Below are 27,138 nucleotides of genomic sequence, written 5' to 3' on the forward strand. Positions count from 1 at the left end.
TTTACTTCTGTCACATGTCCACTTAAAGTTGTGAAAGTTTTAATTGTATATTACTGAGGATGCCCACATTTTATCAGTTATTAATATCTTTTGAAGGCATGGAGAATGAGTGGGTAATTCATGTATTCCCAGAATATTTAGATCATGTGATACCAATTCAGTTTATGCTGAAGCATAAAATTTTAGTTTAAAAAGTAGAATCCCTCCCTTTCTTGAGTTCTTCCTTCCATTTTTCATTTTTCTTTCCCTTTCTGTTCCCTACCTCCTTTCTTTCCTTCGTCCCCCAGATCATTTTGAGGGTACTAAAGTTATACCAAGGCTGCCCATTTCTCATTCTTGCTACATTAATCAGTAACTATTCTTAATGAGCTGCCATGTACCAGGCACCATTCTAGTGCAGGGGATAAATGGCAGACTCATGTCTTTTTCTTGTATTCTATAGCCTTCATTTGAATCCTTATTCACAAGTCATTTGCAGCAGACTATATTTTTTTCCTATGACAGTTGGCATATAATTAGAAATATTTGCTATTTTCTGTTGTGTGAGAGACAAAAAGCAGAGATGTAAGAGATGTTATTTTTTTTAGTTAGAACTAATAAGATTTGGCGACTGCATGGATTTGCAGGGTGAGTACCGTGAGGAGCTGAGGATGACACAGAGATTCTGGATTTAGGTGACTGAATGATGTTGGTGCCTTTCCCAGAAATAGCAAATTTGAGAAGAGGACTAGGTTTGAAGGGAAAAGATAATGATTTCTGTTTTGGACATCAACTAGTCAACCAGTATGTATTAAATGGTTACCATGTGCCATGTACCTGGGGATGCAAAGTTCAAAAATATAATAGTTCCTATCCTCAAAAGAGTTTCCCTCTGTCAGGAAAAACAACATATATTTAAATAAGTATATGAAACATAGGCACAATAATTGTTAAAATTTGTAAGAGGAAAGCACAAGCAGCTTGGGGTATCAGCAAAGGATGGATGTCGATCGTTAGCCTGAGGAAACAAGGAATTCTAGGAGACTGAGGTAAAGTGGAAGGATATTTCTTGCATGGGAGAGAGACAACATAGAGAAAGAACATTTGGAGTTTGGGCTGCCTACGGTACATGAACTTTAAAATGCCCATTTCTGTAGAAAGTCCATTCTATTAAAAAAGGCATTCACATTGAGCTGGTATGGATTCTAATATTAACTCTTTACTATGTCATTCAGAGCATTGCTGCTTTGTTATACTTTGCTAAATTTTGTATGTTCCTCTTACCTTGTTTTCATATCCTGTATCTTTGACTTTTCCAGCTGTATTAGCCAAACTTTGCATGAGAAGATCAGGATTTTAGTGACTCACCAGTTACAGTACCTCCAGGATGCATCCCAGATTCTGATATTAAAAGATGTAAGTCATTAAAAAATTTTCTATTAAATTTTTTGTTAGTTTTCTTTGTCTATGTGTCATAGTACTAGAGGCCTCCTGGACCTGGAGCCAGGAAGACCTTGGATCAAGTCCTACATAGGACATTTACTGGCTGTGTGGTCCTCAGTATTTCACCAATGTCTCTGCATCAGTTTCCTCAGGTATAAAACAAGGGTGTTTTCTTAGATGTCCTCTAAGGTCACTTCTGGCTTTAAAAATTGAGGGTGCTATGATTCCTCCAAACCTGATCTGTTTACTTTAGTGCTTCAAAAGATCCATGATTTTCCTTAGCATGGGATCTTCTTCCTGTTGAACCAAATACAGCTGTGCCATGAGTATGCTTAGCAGGTGAACTTCATGAATTGTGCCTAGAGGAATTCATCACCTGGTGGCCATCTTGGTACAGAGCCTCTTTCAAATTTAGCTAGGCATTTCTTTCAGTATGAGTTCCTCTTTTTGTTTCAGGGCCTGTTCGTCAAGCCTTTTTGAGCTTGGTAGATCCTATCAGAGCCTGTGTTCTGTGGGCACTGTCATCTCTGTGTCACTGTGTAATAATGAAAGAGGACTTTGGTGAAAGAAAAATGAATTAAAGGGAAATTATTTGGCATGTTGTAGTCTTTGAATACCTAATCTGTCTATTCTTTTGAAGGTATTTTGTAGTAGCTGTAGAATATATCTGGCTCTTCTGATCTTTGATATCAGATTCACAGGCAGTAATAGAATAAACCAAATGCATTTATTAAGACATTTAAAAATCTGATGTGGTGAGGAAATCTGGTTATTCTTATTAAGTCCTTACCAGTGATAAAGTCCTCAAAAAATGTTGGTTGTTACTATATTCCAAACATTAACAAGTTGTGACAGTGAGTCCTGTGCTGAAAATATCATTTCAGAAAGGAGACCTGTTGAATTTTTCCCCACCACAGTATTATAGTAATTTACTGTTATATTTTTACTGGTGGGTAAATTGAGCTGAACATTTTATTTCCTTCCTTTTTCCCCCATAACAACTTGAACAGGCTCCATATTTCAGATTGGAACTAGGATATGTAGTCATGTTCCACATTATTAAAAAAAAAATTAAACTGTTATTATTTTAAAAATATATTTATTGTAATGTTCAATGGATTTGTTCATTATATCCAGTTTTACAGTCTTTTGTGATCTTAAAAATATCAAAGATTTCTCTAGAAATTTCATTATTAATACATTGTAGGAATCCTGTCCAGTCATAGGTCCTAAATCCTCTCTGCCTCCAAGCATCTAGGTTTGCCTCTGCATCACGAGGGGGCAACAGTGGAAAATATTAAGAGACTAGGAGAAGGAACAGCATGTAAAATGATGGTTTCCCAGTGTTGCCAACTGAAATAACCACACAGATTTCACACTGTATTTTGTTCACTTTCAATATGCAGATTCCTTTACTACTGACTGGTAAATAATAAGTACTTGTTATGCCTTTTTTGTAGATGCCTTGATTTTACAATATCCTCATCAATATTACAGTTATAGAATCTTGTGCTATAGCAATGTACTTATAGGAATATAAGTAACTTATATATGTTTCATTGGTTTTTATATAAGGAAATGGTCCTAGAATGGGCAAATGATTTGCTTCAGATCCAAGGTCTCTTGTCTCTCAGTCTAATCATTTTCCCCTGATTTCATAACTCCCAACGCTATTAGGAGACACAGGGGAAGTTATGGTGGGTTGAGCAGTCTATTCCCAAGTATAAGATTTCTGGAGGGATTGTTTCGTATATTGCATTTATGTCTTCAGAACTTTGGACAGTGCCTAGCACATAGTTAATATAAACATTTATTAAGCATCTGTTCGCTATATGACAGGCATTTTGCTAAGTACTGGGGATACAAAGAAGGGTAAATGAAAATCCTTATTCTCAAGACATTCACATTCTAATGGGGGAATCACCGTGCAAACAATTATGTTTAAACAGTTTATATACACGCAGACATATATACACACACACATATACAGAAAGAGAGGCTTTTTGCAGAAAGTAAATTTTCAGCTAAGATTTGAAGAAAGCCAGGGAAGCTAGGAGGCAGTAATGAGAAGGAAGAGCGTTCCATTCATGGAGGACAGCCAGTGGAAAAGCCCAGAGCTGGCAAGAAAGCCACTGCCACTGGATCCGAGAGTACATAATGGGAACATAAAGGTATAAAAAGACCAGGAAGGGAGACAGGCAGGTAATGAAAGGCTTTGAGCATCAAACAGGATTTTGTATTCAATCTTGGATGTGAGCAAACACCATAGAGTTTTTTGATGACCTAAGCAGACCTTCACTATAGGAAGATCATTTTCACAGTTGAGTTGAGGATATACTGGAATAGGGAGAGAGACTTTTGTGGTTCTTTAACCATTCAACAGGCTATTGTAACAGTCCAGGTGTGAGGACATGAGGTGGTCAGGGTGGTCAGAGGAGAGAAGGGGGCATGTAGAAGAGCTATTATAAAGGTAAAATTGATTGATTTTGGCAACAGATTAAATATGGGCAGGTGATAGAAAATGAAGAATTGAGGAAGACGCCTAGGTTGGGAACCTGGGTGAGAATACTGAGAGGTGAGAGCTAGATAAATCGGTGTGATAATCATCAGCATAGACGTAATAATTATATCCATAGGAGCTGATAAGATCAAGTGAAATTATATAGAGGGAGAAGAGAGCCCAAGACAGAGAGCTGTGAGACACTTGTGGTTGGTGGGCATGATCTGGATAGAGATCCAACAAAGGAGAGTGAGGAAAAATGATCAGACAGGCAGGAGGAGAACTAGGAGAGGATAGTGGCAAGAAAACCTGGAGAGAAGAGATATCAAGGAGAAGGGGATGATCACGTCTCAAAGGCTGGAGATAGATCAAGAAGGGTGAAGACTAAGAAAAAGCCATTGGATTTGACAGTTAGGTGATTGTTAGTAACATTAGAAATTGAAGTTTTGGCTATTGATGATATCAGAAGCCAAACTGTAGAGAGTCAAAAGAGAGTGAGGGGATAGGAAATGGAAGCATGTATTGTGATTGGCCTTATTAAAGAATTTAGCCACAAAAAGAGGAAAGATATGGCGTGATAGCAAGTGGGGATGGATGGATCAATGAAGGTGATTAATGAATACTTATTAAATATTCTACTTGGGAGTGTCGACTGGAGAGCATATGCCCAGGTAGTACATGTTTTGATTGACTTGTAAGAGCCAGACATATCTGTACATGATAATCAAGTGGTACTTTTATATCAACAAGTATTTTTAAACTCCTGCTTATTTGTCAAGCACCCACCAGTTTGCAAGTAGGGGATATAAATTCATGAATGAAACATTGAAGCATACATTTTAATGGTGAATACAAGAGGTACATATATATATAAATATATACTGAATAAACATTCAGTGGGTTTATATAGCTATATACTAAACAGGTATATGTACAAATATGCATGCTAAATAAATATTAAGAGAATTAATGCAAATAATGTAAAATAAATATAATTTGTGAGATTCAGGAACTGCTTTGTGTAAAAGGTGGTACTTGAGTTATGTCCTAAAAGAAGAGAGGAGGAAGTGTATTTTAAGCAGGGGATCCTGGACAGTACAAAGTACTGAGATGAGAGCGATGTGGCAAGACTGTCAAATATAATAAGACATGAGTTGCTTAATATGCTAATAACAGAAGAATAGGAAAATGGAAATAAAATCCATCTCAGGGTATAGGGGTAGCTGCATGTGGATTGAAAGTGTTAAGAAGTATCTATTAGAAATTGTAATGTTCTATATTAGCTGTGCTTCTAGGATCGTAGACTTGGAGCTGGAAGGTTACCTTAGAGGAGCATCTTGTCTTATCCATTCCTCCTTATTTAATTGGGGGAAAACTGAGGATTGGAGAAGTTACATGCTTTTCTCAAGAACATATAAGTACTCAATATTCAAATCAAACTTTGAAGCCAGCTCTTCTTTAAGTTTAGTAATTTTTCCCTTTGTAATGAGAAATTTTACTTTGTTCGTGTTCTTCTAGGGCCTTTCCACATTACTTTGAGTAAATGGGATCATGTCAGGCTGAGGTTATAAGATGTCATTTATCATGTGCACTCTACTGTTTGGATGAAAAGTCAAATCAACAAATGTTTTTGGAGATCATGTATAAAGTACTGTTTTGGTGCCAGGAGAGTTACAGAGAGGCCTAATTTTTGGTACCTGGTGTCCAGAAGATTACAGTCTAGTTGGGAAGTTGAAACCTAAGTGTGGAAAATGAAATAATGACAACATATTCAAATAACAACCCCATCCCACCGCACTCCAATGAAAGAAGAGCTATTTCTCACAAGGCCTGCATAATTAGTTGCCAAAGGAATTATTCCGTTTTAATTTTCCTCCAGGGCTTCAGAGGAGGAAGAAGATTCTTTAAATTGGATATTCTAGGAATGGTTTAACAGATAAGATGGAAGAGTTGGGATGGGTGGACTGGAGAGGACAGGTCATTCCATATAGGTGAAGCAGCATGAGCAGAAACACAGTGGCAGAACCTTAAGGTGTTAGTCTAGAAGGAGAAGGGAAACTGGTTTGGCTGAATTGGAGGGCCCATGAAGACACAAGTCTAGGGTGAAAAGGAAACAGCCTGGTGTGCTGCAGCAATGACTGGATTTAGGGTCAGGAACACCTTAGTTCAAATCTCTTCTGACACTGGCTGTGTGATAATGGATAACCTTCCTCAGCCTTAGTTTTCTGATCTGTAAAATGGGGATAATATCTGTAATAGCCTCACAAGATTATTATGAGACTCAAATGAGATAGTGTTTATAAATTGATTTAGCTATGATTTCAGTGCCTATTGCACAATTAATTATATTAGATAAATCAGTTCATTTAAAAGAACAAACTTTTATTATTCTACTTATAGTCTATTTTAGGTCAAAACATTTGTTTTCATAATTAGGAGTAAGCGAGCCATTTCCCTAAAGAATCATTGAACCCAATTTAATTTAGAACTTGCACCAACTTCAAGGTCAAACTTGCTGTTCATGCATTGATGGCTCATTTACTATCACTGACTCCTTCCCTCAACAAAGATGTTCCATGAAATGATACAGTGCCCACACCATGAAGTTTGACTTTTGTATATTTTTTTGAATAGGATTTCTTATCTTTTATTAGAACTAGACTCTGTTCTGTCATAGAAAGAATATGGTCCATAGGTGTAATAGGAATTTAGGGAAAATTTTCACATGCTTTTTCCTTGATTTTTTCAAATCCATTACATCTGTATTTCAAACATTGGTATAGTTCTGCTTCAAATACTTAGCAGCAGAGATTTAGAGGTCCCAGGAACTTAGGATCATATAATCTAACTTCAGCAGTTTTACAGATGAGGAAACTGAATCCCTAAAAGATGAAAACTGACTGTCCAAGATCACACAACTTGACTTGAACCCATGCCTTCCAGTGACGAATCTGTCATTCTTTCCATTAAACTGCCAGCCCTGGGCATGGATACTCTTACTGTCAGGTTGATATTTATAAATCTCTGGAAGTTGTAGAGCAATTTATAAGTTTAAAGATAGTGGAAAGAGCTCTGGACTTGGAAGTAGGAGTGGGTTTGAATTCTCTGGGAAACTCAGTAGGTCTGTTGTTTGGGGAAGTATGAGGGGAAACACGGATGAGGGATACTTTCTGATTCATGGTATCCTCATCTATAAAAATGTGACTAATAATGCACTGCCTGTTTCATGAGGTTGTTATAAACATTTAATGAGATAGTAGTTATAAGGCATTTGTCACCACAAAACATTTTGTAAATATTACTAGTACTAGACCTGACATAATCATTGTTTAAATCAGTGCCTAGAACAGATACCCTTAAATGTTGAAAAAATTGTGTTACAAATGGCATTCTTGTTCCTCCCTCACTGCCATCTTCTCTGCCTTTGTCTCACTATTCCTCTTCCTTTCTCTACTAGTCCAATCTATCCTCTCTTTCTCTTTAAGCCCTTCCTTCTTTAGGAAATCCAGGGAACATGGGACCCTCTTTCTTTCCTGAATGCCCATAGCACTAGATGTCTTCTCTCTCCAAGTGGATTACAAGTTCCTTCCACTATTGTTGGATAGTACCTTTAAGAACTGGAAGAAACCTTAAAGGTTAATAATTCTAACACCCTTCACTTTACAGATGAAGAAACTTAGATCCTAAGCTTAAATGACTTGCCAGAAGTCATGAAATTTCTAAGTGTCTGAGCCAGGATTTGAACTGAGATCATCTTGCTTCCAAGTTAAAATGCCATATTCACCTTGCCACGCTTTTGCATTTCTTTGTATACCACCTAGTGCTTGTTGGAGTACCTTGCACGTAGATGTGAAGTAATTGTTGCATTTAATCAGATCAGTGTATATTTTGAGCCTCGTTATTCTGTTATATTCATTTCAGTGCTTTATTCTGTATTGCCTTGGATTATCTGATTGGTTTTTTAACCTGTGTTCTCCAAGTCTTCCATAGTACTTGCTGCAGTTCTAGACCCATAATGGTTGCTATCCTAGATACTTGCCTGGAATGGATGTTCTAAAAGTGAAAGCCTTTTCTCTGGAGAAGATCAAAGCTATGTTTTAGTCAACTTCTTTTGGTGGAATAAACAAATATAGATTTACTCCCCTTAAGATTTGTTTTTTTGTTGTTGTAATTTTAGGGGAAAGTGATGGAAAAAGGTACTTACACCGAGTTCCAAAAGTCTGGAATAGATTTTGGTTCCCTCCTAAAGACAGAAAATGAAGAAGGAGAGCAATCTCAAGTACCAGAAACTCCCTTGCCGAGGGATCGCTCCTTCTCAGAGTCTTCCATGTGGTCCCAGCAATCTTCCAAGCATTCGTTGAAAGAAGGACCAGCTGAGCAACCAGCAGTGAGTTGTCTGATAAACCTGAGCTAATCTGCACATATACTCACTCGCTTTCTGTGCCTGGAATTCTTGGATATCACGTCATCTGTTAAATTGGCACAGTTCACTGTCTGTCTCCTTTGTCTACTCTCTGCTTGCTGACACCACTTTTCCCACAGTATGTTCTTTAGTTTCAAGTTTTTCTCACTATTTATAGAGCTTTCCTTTGACAGAACTATAGGAGTGGGAGAGGAAACAACGACGTTGGTGTTGAGGATGTGTGGCACAGGTCAGCTCTGTGAATCATCTCTGACCCTGAAATAGTTCAGTACAGGGCCTTGGGGATCAGATTCAAGTAGAACTTTAAGAAGTCAACCTACTATTTGGTCCAGTTTTGATTTAAGAAATTAAAAGTTTTGGATTTGGTTTTTGGTTTATTTTTCCAGATTATCCAATACTTTTTAAATCTAGATGGTTGCTGCTATATTTTCATTCAAAAGAAATTCTTCCAACAGACATATTTAAAAAAAAATTCTGAAAGCTTTGTAGTCCAGGACAACAATGAGAAATTGGTTTTCATATCTGATAAAGAAAAACCTTGTTAAGTGAAAAAAAAAAGCTAGCCTCCTTCCTTCAGAAGATAACTTGATCCAGAGTTCGTAGCTAAAAAGTAGTTCCATTTGTTGCCCATAATACATCAGTAGGGAATATTCCTTGGCATCTTATTTTTCATTATTTGCTTGTTGCCTGTAAATTAAAGGGTTCTTCTGGCCTCTTGTGGGGCCAGGAGATCCATGCCATTTTACCCAGTTGTCAAAAATGTGTTTTTACATGCACCTGTATCTATATCTATCCATCCATCCATCCTCTATCTACTTATTTGTCAATCTCTCTCTATCTGTCCACCATTTATATATTTACTATCTGTCTGTCCATCTATCCTATGTACTTATCTATCAATTTCATCTCTATTCATCCGCTATCTATAAATTTATCTATTATCTATCTAGCTTTCTATCCATACTTCATTTATCTATCCATCCTTCATCTGTTTACATCTCTGTTATGTATCTAGCTCTCTATCCATTCTTTATAATTTTCTATCCATCCACTCTCCATTTATCTTATATCCATTTATTATCTATATAACTCTCTAACCATCATCTGTCTGTCTACTGGAAAGGAAAATATATCAACTTCTAGCAACAATAGCAGCTCACATGTCCATAGTATTGTTTTTACAATTTTCAAGATGCTCATCTCAAAAACAGCGACAAACCGTGAGGTTGGTAAACATCCTTTTCATTGAGGCAGCTGAGCTAACCTACTTACCATGCTAATGGTCAGAGGATGTTACATGGATAATCTACAATGGAAGGTAACATATGTATTATTGGCATTGGACTTGAGGGCATTTGTTTACAAAATTGTTCTTTGGAATAATTGCCTATCAGGAATTTACAGTATGCTTCCAGCAAAATGTCACAGTCACATTTTCCCCATGAAGCCTTCTGTGATTGATTTTCACCAAATATCTATCTTTGTTCATTTCTGCACTTGATGCTTCCTCAGCAGTTTTGAACTAAATTATCTGTACGTTTATTTTTGGTCTGCCAAGTTCTGTTTCTGTCTGTACTGTCTTAGCAAGTCCTTTAGTGCTGTGTCCTTAGTTTCCTTAGTATTCCCCTCTTGCTCTTGACATAGCAGTCAATAAATTTGTGACAGATTTTGAAATGTTCATTCAAAAATGTATGTACTTATCCTGACCTTTCCCAGTTTGTTTCATTCTTTTCCCTTCTCCAGGTTTTTTGGAAGACAGATAATTTAATCTCTCACAGTGATGTAAAGTACCAGTTTAACTGCCGTCTCATTTAAAATAAAATTTTATTGATACTTGGTTTTATGTCACTTACATTTCCCACTCCCAGTCCCTTCCAGATAGTCATCCTGTATAATAACTTACAGAAAAAAGAAAGAAAAAGTGAATAGACTAACAGCCAATACATCAGAAAAGTTATTCCATGTGTTATTCCGTACCTCTTGGCCCTAATTTTTCAGAGAAGCAGGGGAAGGTTTTTTTCTCATATCTCTTTTTTGAGAAAGTTTGGTTATTATTACTTCATAGCATTCAGTTTCTATTGTTTAGTGTTAATTATTTGCATTATTTTAGTCATTGTATACGTTCACACAAATATTTCCATGTTTCTCTATGTTCATGTTCATTGTTTCTTACAACACAGTGATGTTCCATTACATTCACACCACCACAGTTCATCTCCCCAGTCAGTGGCCATCCAGTTCTTTGCTACCACAAAAAGATGCTGCTATGAATAACTGGGTACATACAGGACTTTTCAGTTTGCATTTGTCTTCCAAGTGGTTTGTCAGAGTTAACAGAAGATGAGAATAGCCATTGTTGGAGGGTAACATGGATGCCCTGTTTGTAGAGTTGCGAATTGGTCCAATTGTTCTGAAAAACATTTTAGAATTATGAGAAGAATGGGATTTTACTGTCTATACCATACCCTTCAACCCAGAGATTCCGCTGCCATGTCCACTGCTATACCCCCAGAAGGTCAATGCTACCACATAGATCAGACTATTTATAATTGCTATTTTTATTTAGTAGCAAAGAACTTAAGTACTGTCTCTTGATCAGTGAGTTCTCATACTGCCAAACAGTTCCCATAACATAAGATACAAGTGTTTCATTTTGAAAAGCCTGTGCTACAGAACACATGTGAGAATAGCAATAAATAAGATTGTATATAGGAATATTATCATTCCAGTTAGTAACTTTAATCAAAAAGTTTTTAAAAATGAAGTTTACCACAAAAAGTGAAAATGGAAAAAGTTGCAAGTGAACTTTGATTGTAAAATAAGTTTTCTGTTGCCTTTCAGAACACATCTGAATATCAGTCTCTTCCACCCTCTTTGTATGTTAACTCTCTTTACATGATTGTACCAACTTCATATTTCTCTAACGTGAACCAGATTGCTTTTCTTCCTGATTACCACCTGTCTTGCTTTTTTCAGCCTCCAAATATTTTCCCATGTTGTTCCCCAAATCTGGAATGTTATTACATTCCGTCTGCCACCATGACTGTTTTTTCTTTCAAGACTTCTCCCAGAATTTTCCTCTTACACAACTGATTTTGTGCTAATTCTTCCCTCAAATTATCTGTAACTTGTGTAGTGTCTCTAGTCATTTCGTGTTATATTTGTCTTTTCTCTACAGATGTAAACTACTCTAAGATTTGTAAGGAAATACATCCACCTTTTTTTTCTGCACTATTTAGTACAGAGCTAGGCATGATAGAAGCCTTATCAAATACTTGCTTCTTTCCTCGATTATGTGATGAATGAATGAACAAGTGTTATGTAGATGTTCCATGTGGTCGACTACCTATCTTACAGGGTTATGGTTTGTAGTTTTGTAAACCACAAATAATAGGTGAATGCAAATTAGTTGTGACTAATATTATTACTGTTACCTGAGAAGGATTTCATTATTTCACTACAGCACCCCAAAAAGTAGGGCTCGTAGTATTTATACCTTAGATAATATCTTGCTCTTCTCCCCCATTTTATGAACTTCTAGTGACTTGACTGGGACAATCAAATTATTTAAAAAATCACAGAACATCAGAGGCCATATGTTTCCAATTATACTTTTAAAAAAAACCTCTACAGAATCAAATAGTGGCCCTCCAGCTTTCAGTGGACCCAGATTAGTTCGTCCTCATCAGAACAGCAGCAGAAATCAGCACAGAATTTGAAGTCAGCTTCTCTGACAGCTCTATATCCAGTACCATCCCAAGTCCATGATGCTCCCTTTATCTCTGCGTGTTTGCTTCACTTTATGCTGATTTTATTACCTTCTGCTTATTTTTCTAGTTTAACTTTGATTTGTCCTCCATTGTACTTAGATATTTGTTATTTTAAAAAATTTCCCCCCATAGACTGAGGATGTACCTGTTGCCCTACCTGAAGAGAGCCGTTCTGCAGGAACAATAGGTTTTAAGACCTACCGGAATTATTTTGCAGCTGGAGCGAACTGCTTTGTCATCGTTTTGCTTATACTCCTCAACATTTTGGCACAGGTCAGTAAGAGGGTTGTGTGTCGGGTTTGGTCCTGATGGACAGTTCTTTATTTTACAATTTTACCTGGGGCTTTTTTTGGTTAGAGGAATATATCTATGCCTGTGCTTTTTTTATTCATTAAACCAAATACAGTATCTGGATTAAAAAGGAATGTTTTACTTTACCATTATAAAATAATATGGATAATTTTTCACATTCTAATTTGGTTAAAATATTAGTTCAATACTACAGTGATTTGGAAGGAGGCTGTTGAAACCCCATAGAAGATGTACTTAAAGGATGAGATTTTTAGAGTAGTACTAACTTTGGTGTTTGATTTTGTGTTATTCAAGGTTTCATATGTCCTCCAGGATTGGTGGCTTTCTTACTGGTGAGTTATTGAAGTACCACAAAATCCATCAATATCCTTACTGTTCAGAGGAGTTAGGGGCTGAGGGGGAGTTTGTTCAACCTTCTCATCTAATCCTTACTTAGTTTACCTCTGGAAAAATTAAAGTTGTTGCTGCTGGAGTGTGACCCATAATAGACTCTATCCATGTGTGATCCGTAACACTGTGAATACAAGACTATTTTTAGAATTGAAAATCATGATTTAAATTGAAATTATGAAATGGATGTACATCTGAATATATATAATTAAAGGAGAATGAGTCAACGTTAAAATGTTGAAGCTTCAGTTTGGGGTTAATTTCCTTCTTCCCCTGTGATTCACAACTATCTCTTTATTTATACAATTTATAACAGCAGTTTTATTTTTTTTTCTTTTTCATTCCTATAGGGCAAATGAACAGAGTAAATTGAATGTCACTGTAAATGGAATCAAAGGAAATGAAACCAAGGAGCTAGATCTAAACTGGTATTTAGGAACTTATGCAGGTAAAATTTTAATCATTTGCTCTATTACATGGAAGTCTGAGGTGCACACAATGAGCCAGTTGGAGTAAATAGGTTTTTCAGGAGTAATTCAGCAATGTCTTAAAAAGATTAGCAGCCTGAGTCTCATTTACTGACTGAATTAATTGGAATAATTATTTTAAAAACCTACTAGAAGAAAGAGGTTGAATGAAGACTCTTAATTTGCTCTGTACTGGATTTTGGAAGGTACACCAGGATTGAGCATTCAGAAAGTCAGCCACCGTAAATTTGTGGCTATTGTCTCTCCTAATAGGTTGCTTTAGCTAAATCTTATATCATTATATGGATGGGCAAGTGGGATTAGAAACGGATCCTCACCCTGTCCTTCAGATTGTTCCAATTCTGTTTAAGTAAACCTTGGCTTTTATTTAACCTGGATGCAATCCTCTGGAAGCAAAGTAACCAAAATAAAAAGCATTATTTCCTCACAGGTATGCAAAGCTTATAGCTCCATACTGCTCATCTCTTGGGCTTCAATAATTACTTAAGAGTGAAGCTAAGTGGGAGGAAAAAATCTTGTGTCTAGGAATACTGGTTTCCTTCTCTTTCTTACCAACAGATCATGGTATTATCACCTTCCAGACTGTTTGATTAATTTAAAATTTGCCTCACTCTATTAACATACATTCTGTTTTGATGAAGGCACATACCTTAGCATGTGTGTATGCAACACAGGTTTTACAAGGTAGCCTCGCTCCCAGTTTTTCAGTGTTTTTCCAGTTTTTGGCAAAAGTTTATCCAGATATGTTTAAAAGAGCTCCTAATTTTAACTTTGCCAAGAAATCCACATCCTTTATGCTTTCTGAATTTGTAAACAAATGAATACATTTATGTAGAAGGAAAAAAGAAGATATCTATTGATGGAGGCCCAAAGATTAGAGCTGATTATGCAGAAAAAATGTGTCACATCATGAAATGTTATAAAAATTACATTTTAGGATTTTATACTATTTGTTAATCTTCTACTTAGCCATGGAAATTCATAGTGTAAAAGAAAAGAGAAAGAAGGTTTAATTTATGAGTGCATCATGGGCATATAAATCACACATATAATTGTTTAAATTTTATAAATAAGTGAAATGCAGTGAAATTTTGTACATTATTATTAATCCTTATTTGTAAAAAAAACTCTTAGAAACTATAAAATACTTAGCTAATGTTTGCCTAAAACATGAAATTAAATTATAATTTAATATTTGGCAATAGGTTTTCTGGCAACAAGACTATAAGGTATTTTACTTGTACTTTAAACGAGAAAAAAAAATCGTTTAATCTTGTTCTTTTTCCCTGTTGTTATCATACCACCAAATTATTTATTTAGTGTCACCTTCAGGAAGTGGGAATATGGTGAAGTATTTCCTTTAGGGAAAAAAATGAGTATTATTTTATGCATAGGTACATGACAAATATCATTAAATAAAGAAATTCTGATTTCAACAGTTTATCCGAGGGTGCTTTCTATAGTCTTTTAGTATAATGAAGTGATTAAGGTATCAATTCTCATTTAAGTGACACTTGGTTTCATAGAACACTGTTTCTGTGTCTTAAAATATCACAGAATAAATTGAATAATGATGTTTTCCTGAACTAACCAAAAGTACTTTTTATTTAAAAATGTTTGGAAAAATACAGAAATTTTCCCTAAGTATATTTACGTCTTTAATTTTAGGATTAACAGTAGCTACAGTTCTCTTTGGAATAGTGAGGAGTCTCCTGGTATTCTATGTTCTTGTGAATGCTTCGCAAACTTTGCATAACAGAATGTTTGAATCCATTTTGAAAGCACCAGTATTATTCTTTGATAGAAATCCAATTGGTAAGTCAAACCTAATGTTCACTAGTTGTTATGAATGACAGCAAATTTATAACTTTATTTTTTAAAAAGTGAATACCCAGTAGTGGAGAATCTTCTTTGGGGAAAAAAACGTTTATACTTTGATTATGGTGTTTTTGGCAGAAAGTTTCATTGATTGTCTTGATCCTTCCAGAGGAAGAATTATCTTTTATTCCAACATTTATTGTTTGTGAATGTTGATTTTACATTGAGCAGACTGATAAAACATCCAGCACTGGGTACTCATATAATAAGATAGCTTTTATACAGTATGTTAGTGTTTGCAAAGTGTTTTACTTGTGTTAAATCATTTGATCCTCAGAACAGCCCTGTGAGATAGGTACTATTATTATACCTATTTTACTGATAAGGAAATTGAAACATAGACCTTTTAAGTAAATTCACCCAGCCAGAAAGTATGTGAGGCAGCATTTGAACTCCAGGGTTTTCTCACTCCTCATTCCATGCTCTATCCGTTGCCCCACCTAGCTTCCTATTTGAGTAAGTGTGGTCTGATAATTTCTAAAATATTCACTAGAGTCATCTCACCTTCTAGATAGGTCAGTATACAAAGCAGGCAAGAAAACAATAGTGTTTACTATCTTACTGGGATGAAGAAAGCAGCTTTCAGCTCTTCCTGACAATATGAGATGTGATGGTGTTTTCAATGTAAAAAAATAAACTGTTCCCAGAACCTTACAGTGTTTCAGCATCTGTACAGCAGAATTTCACCCTAAATCCATATAATATTTAATAATTTCAATTTGAGGAGTATCCCTTTTTCAATTGAGCATTAGAAAATGATTGGAGAATATTGTTCAAACTTTTGTTTGAAATTACCATTGTAATTTCAAAGCTACACACTCTCAAATTCATTGCAATTTCCTTACTGTCTTTGATTGCATACTCTGATTCATCTAAATTTGATTAGGTGTCCAGTTTTCCAAAGCTGTGTACCTTTCCTTAGGCCCTGATCAATGAACAAGTCTTAATTTTTGAAGTCTATCACTTCTTCCTTTACTTCCCAATAGAGGAATTTTAGCTCTTCTACAGGATTCATACCCAGATAGAATAGGACATGCACACCATTCGACTTTGTACAGCTGGCCTAGCCTTGAGGAATTAGGAGATTATGGAATGTGTGGGAAATGTGGCGAGTGAATGGAGTGGAGGTTATGTGAGCTTCAAGGGTTTTTTAGTGCAACTTCTACCCCTAGTACTGTTTTTTTCCTTCCTCCTCCATCCCTGAGGCAAAGAAAACTCAATGTGAATCTTTTTTTTAGTGAAGTCAGGAGATTTAAGCATAAATGAGAGGACAGATCACTATTTTTCATTAAACAATGTTAGGAAATGTCATTTGGGAAAGAGAATGCCTATTCCCAGTGGTCTGACTTGAGTAATTCATGTGGGCTGGATTCTTGGTTTTGGTTTCTCCTTTTTTACATAATTTTGCTCATATACTAGTAACTCAAATATTCACAAAATCTGTATCCACTTTTATACTTAGTGACATCTTTTCTCTTCGTTTCTGGGCAATTAAATTCCTTTGTTTGCTTTGTGATCTTTCATAAATAACAAAATAAAACAAGTGTGAAATAAAGCTCAAATCAACTAGTGAACTCACAGTTGCAAATGCATTTTTCCCTTTAATTTCTTTCATAAGTTTCTTGTTAGTATCCATTACCACAATGCTTCTTATGTCTTGAGAATATCACGAACAAAATTTATGTTAAGTAAATAAATACAAACGTGCTCTCCTCCCACCCCACCCCCTGCTATTTTTACAGTTGACTAGTCACTTCATACCTAAACCAAGTTCTAGCTTGAGCAGAATAATAGGAATGATGGCACATTATTTTTATTGAGACTGAATGACAAGTATCGTGGAACAGTAAGGATTTGATCCTGGTCTTCTAAAATGCACATCTTTTAATTCCACCATGTTGCTTTCATTCCATTTTCCTACTCAGTAAATTGAGTGACTCCTAAGAAATCAGGTACTCCAACCTTTGATTTTACAGATGAACAGGCTGAGGCCCTAAAAGGCCAGAAGTTTTGCCCAAGATCACTTAGCCAGGTTATCTTGACTCTCTTCTACACTACCCTTCTTTCCATTCATCATCTTTCTGTTCAGTTCTTTTAGAATTGTAATAATCAGATAATTTGCATGTCAGGCCATCAACAAGTCATCTAGAAATTAAGGGCATTTTGTGTTTCATATGTATTTTTTTTTTACTTGTATGAGTAGAATCCTTTTTGTTTTTTTCCATCTGGCACAAGAGGGCAGCATGATCTATTTTTTTTTCTCACAGATATATTTTTACAGCACTATAATGAGTATTTTCAAGCCAACTTTAAAGCTAAATTTTCTTATCGTGGATTAGTGCATATGTCAGTGAATTGTCTCAGCATCGTTGTATTTTCTCAATTAAAAATTAAATTGTTAGGTAACTCTTTTATTGTCCTATTTTTATTATCCAGGAATTTCATTTATTAAATCAAGAAGATATATAATTGTAATTTTCTCCACTGTACTTTTTTTGTCTTTGTGTCTACACTTGGTTTATGTTTAAATGTGTATCTTACATGCTGTTTTTAAACGTCTGTTTCTGTGTGTTCACAAGGAAATTTATATCCTGCATCTAAGAGATTTTCACGATGCCTTGTATTGGAGTTTGTTTGTGGATTATGGTGTTGAATCAGAGTGACAAGTTTTAGACTTTTGTGAGACATAGATATGTCACTTAATTAGCAACAGGAAGTCCCAAAAATCTTACGAGAAAAATTGCTCTCTCCCAAAGGTTTCTGTTCTAGTTTTTGTAATGGAAAAATTTTATCTCTGTAGGTTTCCTAAAAATTCTAAATTGAGATTTATTTGCTTTGAATCCTTGAAGGCCTAAAATTAATGAAAGGAAATAATCAGTAGAATCTATTGTTAGTTCCCAAATCAGGTGATGGGAACATTAAAAACATTTAAGATATAAGAGATATAAGATGAGATTCCCCCTTTAAAAGAAATAGCTAAAAAATAAGATGTTGACATGGGATCATAGACTCATAGATTTAGAGGTGAAAGGAATCTTAGAGGTCAACTAATCCAAACCCCTCATTTTACCATTTGAGGAAGTTGAGTCCTTGAGAGGTTAGAGAATTTGTACAAGATCACAAGATTGCTAAATGGAAGCGCTGGATTTTATACTCAGATTTCCTGGGTACAAATCCAGTCCTCTTTCTGTTACATGTTACATTAGCATGGAAACAATTTTAGTGATCCCTACTATTTTTTATCCTGTCTCAGTGACCACTGGAGTTAGTATTAAGTGTGTGAATTTTTAACACATAATATTTCAGTACTGTCAAAATTAATTTAATGATAATAGGACTGTTAAATTACAGCTCTATCATTTGGCTGGTAAGACAGCTCTCCTCAGTGTACATTAATCTATTCCTGTTCTCACTAGTGGTTCTGCTGAACAGGTAGCATGTTGAAACAAGAAATACGGGTCTTAAAAATCTTTGATTTATGGTAGGTGTTGTTTTGACATAGCGTCATTTAGTCGATTTACAAGGAAAGACTTCGTGGTAGAATATTTCACTTGTGTCCTCATTCGTCATCAGCATAAATATTCAGTAGTAATATTGGAAAAGTGTTAAGATGCCCATTCGTGCCAAATCCCTTGTATGTTTCCCTTACCGTCGGAGCAAGAGGATATATCCACGGGGAAGAGTGTATGCCTTTTCTTCCTTTTGAGAAAATAAGGTATGAATAGATCAAGAATAAGGGGCTTAACAAATTTTGGCAGCTTTTTAAATATACTTATCATGACTTGATTGTTTCTAATACTGGCTTAAGTACTAGAGGCTTTGTTTTTGTGGAGCCTGCATTTTCACAAACTTATTCATATGTCTATAAGTTTGTTTAAGAACCTTTTTGTGTTCAAAGGAAGAAATTAGTCATCATAGGAAAAGGCTTTGTTGCAAAATAAAAACACACATTCCCTTTTCATTTTTCCTTGTTATTAATAACAGATGCAAGTGACTGTAAAGACATTCACACAAAAGATTGCATCAATCATCAAGATTTTGAACAGCCATATAAATATTATGTTAGTAGATTTGAATGGAACAGCTAATAGCTCAAGTAGGTGTGGTAATTAAAACCTGTTTGGTTGACACATAGAAAAAAACCTTAATGTTTTTTCACATAACAATGATCATATGTACTTAAACCCTTATCAGGATGTGATACGAAATGATATTTTATGGGAGTTGCTCATTTACTGCTGTTAAATATCATTAGTTTAAATAGTCATAGAGTGGAATATGTTTGAATACTATTGTCATTTTATCAGTCACCTTTATAAAGCTTATTATTTTAGGAGCAGCTCATAGATGGTAAATACTACACCCTTTCTGGGGTATACTTTTTAATCTGTTATCATGTACTTATCTTTTCTCTCTATTTAATAATATGGAGCCAGCAGTTGATAATGAAGAAGGCAAGATATTTGTAGTTGACAAAAATGCTCACCACCCATGTCTATAATATACTAAGTGAAAGGTAAAAATTTATGTCTGTCTATAGTTAGAAATAGTAGTGATTTAAAACCTAATGAGCTAGCAATTAGGATTTTTTTCTTTGTATTTTGTTCCCCCAGGTGACAGAAAAATAGGCATAATTTCTTTGCTCATAAAACATGCTTAAAGTGTAGGAAAAAACTTAGTAAAGGATAACACTCAAAGTTTAACCACCAATTTATAGTTCTATGTAATCTAATGTATCACTGCTTGATGAAATTTATCGCTGTTTGATGACCTATTTTTAAAAATTGGCTTATTTTTAGGTTGACTAATCTTGATACAGTATAGAATATCAGCTATCTCAGTTAACTTAAAACTTTTACTGTGTCTTTTTGATATCAGAAATCTCCAGACTCAGTAATTGTGTTATAAGTCTCATTTTGGTGAATATAGTAACTCATCACTTTGCCATTTTTTTACAGTTTGAAAAGTTAGTTGGAAGATTAGTGTTTCAGACTAAAAAGAGTTTGGGGTATAATAATATATATGTAATTGTCTTCACTTAAGCATTTAACATCTAATTTTAAAAGACTACGAAAGCAAAAAGGAAAAAAGTGTAAAGAAATAGATTTCTGAGTATTTTGGCATTAACTAGATTTATTAGTATACAGGAAATTGTTAGGTTTAAATGCCATATAATTCTTGGTGGGTAGTTACAGTAAAAATATTTTCATTTTTTAGGAATTTAATTATTTTGAAATTGGAACTTGATTCTGTCAATAAAACTACTGATCACGATCCTATAATTTTAAAAGTTTGCATAGTTTATTGCAATTTATCACTTTAAAAAACTTTCGCAGACATGATTATTTTTAGTCTGCACAGCATCATGCCTATTATTTAGTAAAAAAAAAAAAAAAAGATTGGCATATATGTAGTTTTTATGTTTGCCGTACATTCCTTGAAGGGCAAGGGTGAGGATCTGCTTTCTCCTTTGTGTCTTTGCAATATTCATCAAGAGTTATGGGAGTAAAATTGGTCGTATGTTTTTAGTATTTAGTGATATTTGTCTAATGTAAAGGTGTTTGTGACACTAAAATACTGTCCAAATGTGAGCTTTCCAGTGAAAATATATACCTTTAATTTGATATGTAATATTTTTCAAAAGCATAAATATAAAACATTTATTTCTTGCGGACTTCTGTTTCCTGTATGTCACTGCATAGAGGTAGATACAGAAACATTGGAAGTTTTACAACCTTCCAGGGGAATCTTACCTTTCCCAGGTGTCCTCCCTCAATTACAAAGACAGGGGGCGCCTCCGAGCCATAGTCTCATATAAAATATTACATTTAAACTCTTAATACTTAATGGTCTTCCCATTTCATCTCATCATTATGAGACAGGATGTTCTTGGTGGATATTTCTCTGGTTTATCTGCCTGAGCTTGATTTAGTTGATAGTGCCTCCAGCACAGTAGACATTTAGTAAATCTGTTGATTCGAGTCAGTGTAGCCTGGCGTTGTCTCTCTTTGGTCCTCATTATCGTGACACTCTCAGACCAATTCCTTCCTCCCCACAGACAAACACAGACTCATGGGGATACTACCCAGTGAACCTCATTGTCTCAGAAATACAAAGGCAGGACACATTGTGCCACTGGACCAACCTAGAGGAAAATGCACATACTTAACATGAAGAGTCTTGAAGAGAGCAATTGTCTGACTGGCCCCTGTTAGGATGCCTTAAGATGCTGAAAGAGGGGAAATTCTCTGGTTCAGATGAGTACTGTACAAATTTCCTCAATGTGAAATCGCTTGGATTGCCAGGGCGGATCATATCCTATCATGGTTCTCCTAGACTGTCTGATGACTTCCAACAGTGGCCATGGCCAGCCTCTGATGAGAATAGTTTCTACTGGCTGACAGTTGAAGTTTTTCTCTCTCTCTCTCTGTGCTATGACTTGTGGTCTCAGGTTGTCAAGCTCTCTTTGAAAATTATCTGAAATATCTGAAAATTATTACCTCCAGCACCCTTGTTTTCTGAAATGAAATAATAAAAAAGAAAATTAAAAATCTTAACTAATTTTCTAGAAAACAATGTGTACAGCATGGTGTGATGTAAAGAATCACAAAAACCAGAGTTTAAATTTTGTATTAAGCCGCTAACTGTGGGACATTGACAAAGTCACTTAATTTATTAACTTCCCTGGCCCTCTGTTTAATGAGAGGCTTGGATCCAGGGACCTCAAAGGCCTCTTCTACCTTTCAATCTACGATCCTATGCCACTGATTGGAATGTTTGGCTTTGAAAGCCAGTAGGTGCTGCAAAGTCAGAAACAACTTGTGTGAAGACAGTAATGAAGAAGCACTATTCTTGGAAATCAGAAGACCTGAGTTTCTTGAATTCCTTCTACCCAGAGATACTTGTACATTGGACAAGTTATGAGGCTTCTTCAGATCAAGTTGTTTTTATATATTAGCTAAATTTTAAAGCCCCAGCTGGCTCCATAATTATATAATTCTACATGTGAAAGATACATACTTGACAAGCTACTACAACATAGGGGCTTCTTTCTGATTTTTTAAAAATATCTCAACTAAACATATTGGATAGGCTCTCAGTGAAGAACTTATTAGAAAAGCTGGACAAGAATTAGATGGGAAAGCTTTTAGGAGTTATCATCTACATAGAGGTAGTACCTGTGGCCAAATATGAAACTTGAAAGTGCCCAAGTAAAATGTTTGGCTTTAATATAAGAAGCTTTCTGACAATCATTCAGCCCCAGACCTTCAGGTCATCTTGTCCTAAAAATGAAGTCACAGCCTTGAGGTGTGGTAGGAATTTAGGTCACTGGCTCCTTTTCTTAGCTCTCAGAGCTCAACCCTCCTTTTGGGAAACCAGCCTCCAACTCCACCTACATATTTCACTTAATCATCAGTATACCTCTGTACATAAGAGCCCATCACCCCAAAACATACCAGGGAATGCTGTGCTCTATCACCTGTGATTTGTTTTTGCTTTTTATCCCATCGCATACACAGAATTTATGACAACCACCCCTACTCTTTTTGTATGTGCTTTAGAAAGATGGCATGATGAAAAATACTGGCAACTTAAATTCAATTTCTTTTCTGTAAGGAAGTATGATAAGTTTAATTATCTTGTGTATTCATGTCATGGTTAGTCTTAAGACAGAAACCTAGCATCATTTATACCAAACGTTTATCTTTGATGATGAAATATCTTCTAAGTGTATGAATGTATGTATATATGCATGTATGTGTTTGTATGTATGCACATACATATATACATGCACATATGTACATACATATTCATGCATACATACATTCATACACTTAAGAGAGAACTTCTTGGAGGAGAGACTTAACAGCAATTTTGTTCTGCTGAATACTTTGAGAATTGATCCCCTCAAAACTGTGTAACCTTAAACCTGGACTTCCTGTGAATATACTTGGTCTAGCTCATCTGTTTTTCTTGTCTTTATTTTCATGACAGTTTGCACTTCTCTCAGCTTATCTGACACCCTGATTTTAGAGTCCAAATGAGCTGATTGATGGTGCAATGAGATTGTAATGACCTTTAAAAAAACATACTAAAACTAATTGTTTTTTGAGAAGCTCTAATTGCGTGATTTTTAGGTTTGCAAATATAGTTGCATTATCAAATATCATGAAGAATCCAATGATAACTAAAAGTATGTGGGCCATAAGGCTATATTTTTCAGATAGTGTTGTCCCTAGCTTCTTTTAGAAGTGAATTTTACTGAATTGTCACAGAATTTCAGTCAGAACTGAAAAATTCCCTCTTCTACAGTCCTATCTCAGTGATGGATGGGGTTTATCTTAACTATGAAATAAAGGATCTTCAACTAAATAGGGTTAAGAAAGCTTTCTTTGTGTCTAGAAGGGCCACCAGGGGCCAACCTTTCCATACTCTGTTCCTTTGGCAAATTTTTTCATTATTGACAGGGAGGGCTGAGGAAGGGATGACATAGATGTTCCATATAATGTATAGGCATGAATCCAGAGAATAATCAAGTCTAACAATGAATATAGGAAAAGCTGAGTGAGTGAGGAATATTAGGGGTGGAGATCCTAAGAGGATTTGTTCTGTGAAGTTTGGATTCAGTCAAAGGGCTGCACTTGAGAACCTAGATGGCCACATGGTCCAGACTGTGCTATTCAGTTTGTAATATATCCTGTAAAGCTTACTCTTTTAATATATATCTGAGAAGCATCTGCAGCAGACAGTGAGTAGAGCCCAAACTGTAACAGCAAAACAGGGGGCCAATTGCATTTGCAAATTTGCAAAATTCTATTAATGAACCCAAGCTTCTTACTGAAGCAAAGGCCTATATTTTTAATACTAGCAGTCTACTATATGTTATTTGACAGGGAGGCATTAAACACTCTAAAAGTCTCTAAAAGATTGAAGTTGAAGACAGAGCACATAAACATGGAAAAGTAGAGTAATGGAAAGGCGCAAGTGATCTGTAGCACATTCCAAATGAGGGAGTTTCCAGAAGCGGTTTAAAAGGTATCTCCAAAGAGATGTATAGTCAGACAAAAAAAAGTGGGGGAGTTCTCGACATATTGAGTGAACAGGATGACTAGTGGCCAGTGATAGCCTATTCTGTGTCTTAATATTGTCCATATGTCAACATTGTATTATGAGTGACCTTTTTACAATAATGCAATTTAGTGCACTGGTGTCAAACCCAATTAGAAATGGGAGCCACAAAACCATGCAAAAGGATCCCCTATGTTAACTTGGAAAACTACATATTAACATTATCTCTGTTTTATTGCATTTTTATTGATTTTGTAAAATATTTCCCAGTTATGTTTTAATCTGATTCAGACTGCACTTGAGAGTACACACAAACCATGAGCTATTTGATATCTCTGATTTAGAGTATATTCAACCTATTTCTCTGTTTTAGGTTATTTTACAAATTAGATCTCAATGTTCATTTCAACCTAAAGAGGTTGGTTAGAGATAGATCACTCAGTTAAGCCACCCCTTGGGTTATAAGGGACTGGCACAGGCTTCCAGAGCGTATTGCTTAGGGCATGACAGCTGGTTGTTAAAGACAAATAATTCTAAAGATTACTTTGTACAGGTCTGATGGTGAAGTTGCATCTGAAACTGTGCAAGTGAGTTTGCATTTTTTCACACACATACAGTGTCCACAGATAGATCTTGGTACTTTTCTTTGGAAAGTATTCAGAGTTGTTGATTCAATATCTCATCTGCCTTAAGTTCATGGAGATGCAAAAATATGACGAGAAGGAAATGTTTGCTCGTAGAAGTAGTCTCAACTGGTACAAAAAAACCTTTTCTTCTATTGTCTGGCTTTGGGAAGGGTGGGGGGGGTTTCTTTATAAAGAGAAAGTTAAAGTCTGAAATGACTAAAGTAAGCTAAGAATGGGCTCAGGAATTGTACCGACCTCATGAAATCTGTTTCCTATGAGAGATCCAGTAGTTTATTATGGTTGTTCTCCAGGGCCTCATGCCACTGCTTTCTGCAGACATTTCAAGAAAGTCTAATTTGGTTGACTGAGCTCCACCAGTCTTTGTTAACTGTAAACGTAGACATAACTATGTAGCCATGGTGCCAAATTCTGGCGGAAACTCTGGACATAGTCCCACAAAGAAAGGGAAACCAGTAATATATTCCTGAATGATAAGTCTGATGTTGTTGCTACTAAATTAAATTATAGGTGCTTTGTAAATCTTCACGTACTGTAGAAGTGTGAGCTGTTATGATTATTATGTACATAAAGCACTTTGTAGCAATAAAACATTATAAAATGTAAGCTATTATTGACACAAAGATACAATAATTGGGACTGTTATTCCAGTGGGTGACATAAATGCGATACAACACAAGCGAAATAATGAGAAGAAACACGTGCATAATTCAGGAAAATCAGCAGTAACCAGCTCCAGTGCTGTTCCTACAAAAGTATTATATCTTTACAGGAGGTGTTTATTTTTTTATTGAACTGTGATCTCATTGGGATGGGGAACTCCCAGGAAGAAACTTTATTAGCTAATACAGATCAGCATTTGTTTTATAGTAGGTAAATAGAAATAATCCATGCACCAGGAAATTTGTCAAGTGAGAAACCTCCCTCCCTTAGTAACAAAGGGTTTCCAGGCACTCCGTCCTGTTGATAGGTGAACTCCTGCTATCATTATTATTATTGCTTAGGGTTTTTGCCACAGAGAAACTAGTGTTTCTAAAATTTATTGACATTTTCTTAGGAAAAAAAATCTTTTTTTAGTTATATATCCTATATCTTTAGAGAACATATGACTTATAATTGACAAACCACTCGTTGGTGGTGAGTTTGAGTCTAATATCTACCAATCACTCTGCAAGCCTCAGTTTGCTTATGTATAAAAGGGGAATAATTAAACTTTCACTGCTTGTAGTTATTGTCAGATAAAACATCATTAATCATTATTAAAGGGATTATTTGAAGTTTTCTGCCTGAATGTCAAAGGTAATACATTTTAAAGTAAATCTGCATTAATCTGTTTTGTTCTTACATCACTTGTATTTACCTCCTCCCTTCCAGAAGATATTTCTTACAACAATGAGTAAAAAAAGGAGAAAATTAAACATTTGTGCCAAACTATCTAATATTTTGAAATAAGAACATTATATCTAATGTTCCCAATCTGTGGTTTCCTCACCTCTGTACAGGAATTGGGGAAGGTGACTTCCCATATTTCTTTGGGGCCAAGTATGGTCATTATAATTTTGCAACATTCAATTTCAGTTGCTTTTTCCTTTGCATTGCTGTATTTGTTAATTCTCTGTCTACCTTTTCCCCCTTAAATAGTACTTTTTTTCCCAATTACACATCAAAAAATTTTTAGCATTCATTTTTATAGGATTTGCGTTCCAAATTTTTCTCCTTCCTTCCCTTTCTCTCATCCCCTTTTCTGAAAATAGTAAGCAGTTTCATATACATATGCTATCATGTAAAATATATTTCCATATTTGTCACAGTTGTGAAAGAAGAAACAAAAAAACTGAATAAATTGTGTTCACATCCTTTGGCCATTTGTCAGTTGGGAAATGGCTTGTATCTCATAAATTTGGCTCAGCTCTCTATATATTTGGGAAATGAGGCGTTTATCAGAGACACTTGCTATAAAGATTGTTTCCCAGCTTTCTGCTTTCTTTCTAGTCTTGGTTGCATTGGTTTTGTTTGTTCAGAAGCTTTTATATTTAACATGATTGAAATTATCTGTTCTGCATTTTGTAATGCTCTCTATCTCTTGTTTGGTCATGAATTCTTCCCCTCTCTATAGATCTGACAGGTAGACTATTCCTTGCTCTCCTAATTTGATTACTTTATTGTCTATGATACTTTTTAGCAAGATGTGGTTTCCTTCCTTATCTCATTTAATTAGGTCTATTTTTGCTTTTACTTTGTC

The 27,138-nt window shown here is 35.4% G+C and overlaps 1 protein-coding gene across 4 annotated transcripts in view; it reads left to right on the forward strand.

Moving 5' to 3' along the window:
• ABCC4 (ATP binding cassette subfamily C member 4 (PEL blood group)) overlaps nucleotides 1-27,138 on the forward strand; it is a 274,791-nt gene that overhangs the window by 108,039 nt on the left and 139,614 nt on the right. For all 4 annotated transcript variants that reach the window (XM_072622112.1, XM_072622110.1, XM_072622113.1 and 1 more), the window contains exons 14-19: nucleotides 1,299-1,395; nucleotides 8,100-8,309; nucleotides 12,248-12,388; nucleotides 12,722-12,759; nucleotides 13,168-13,265; nucleotides 14,974-15,120. In XM_072622112.1, the coding sequence (XP_072478213.1) occupies nucleotides 1,299-1,395; nucleotides 8,100-8,309; nucleotides 12,248-12,388; nucleotides 12,722-12,759; nucleotides 13,168-13,265; nucleotides 14,974-15,120 (731 nt within the window). The remainder of the gene's footprint in view (nucleotides 1-1,298; nucleotides 1,396-8,099; nucleotides 8,310-12,247; nucleotides 12,389-12,721; nucleotides 12,760-13,167; nucleotides 13,266-14,973; nucleotides 15,121-27,138) is intronic.

This window comes from Notamacropus eugenii, chromosome 6, assembly GCF_028372415.1.
Source record: "Notamacropus eugenii isolate mMacEug1 chromosome 6, mMacEug1.pri_v2, whole genome shotgun sequence".
NCBI lineage: Eukaryota > Metazoa > Chordata > Mammalia > Diprotodontia > Macropodidae > Notamacropus > Notamacropus eugenii.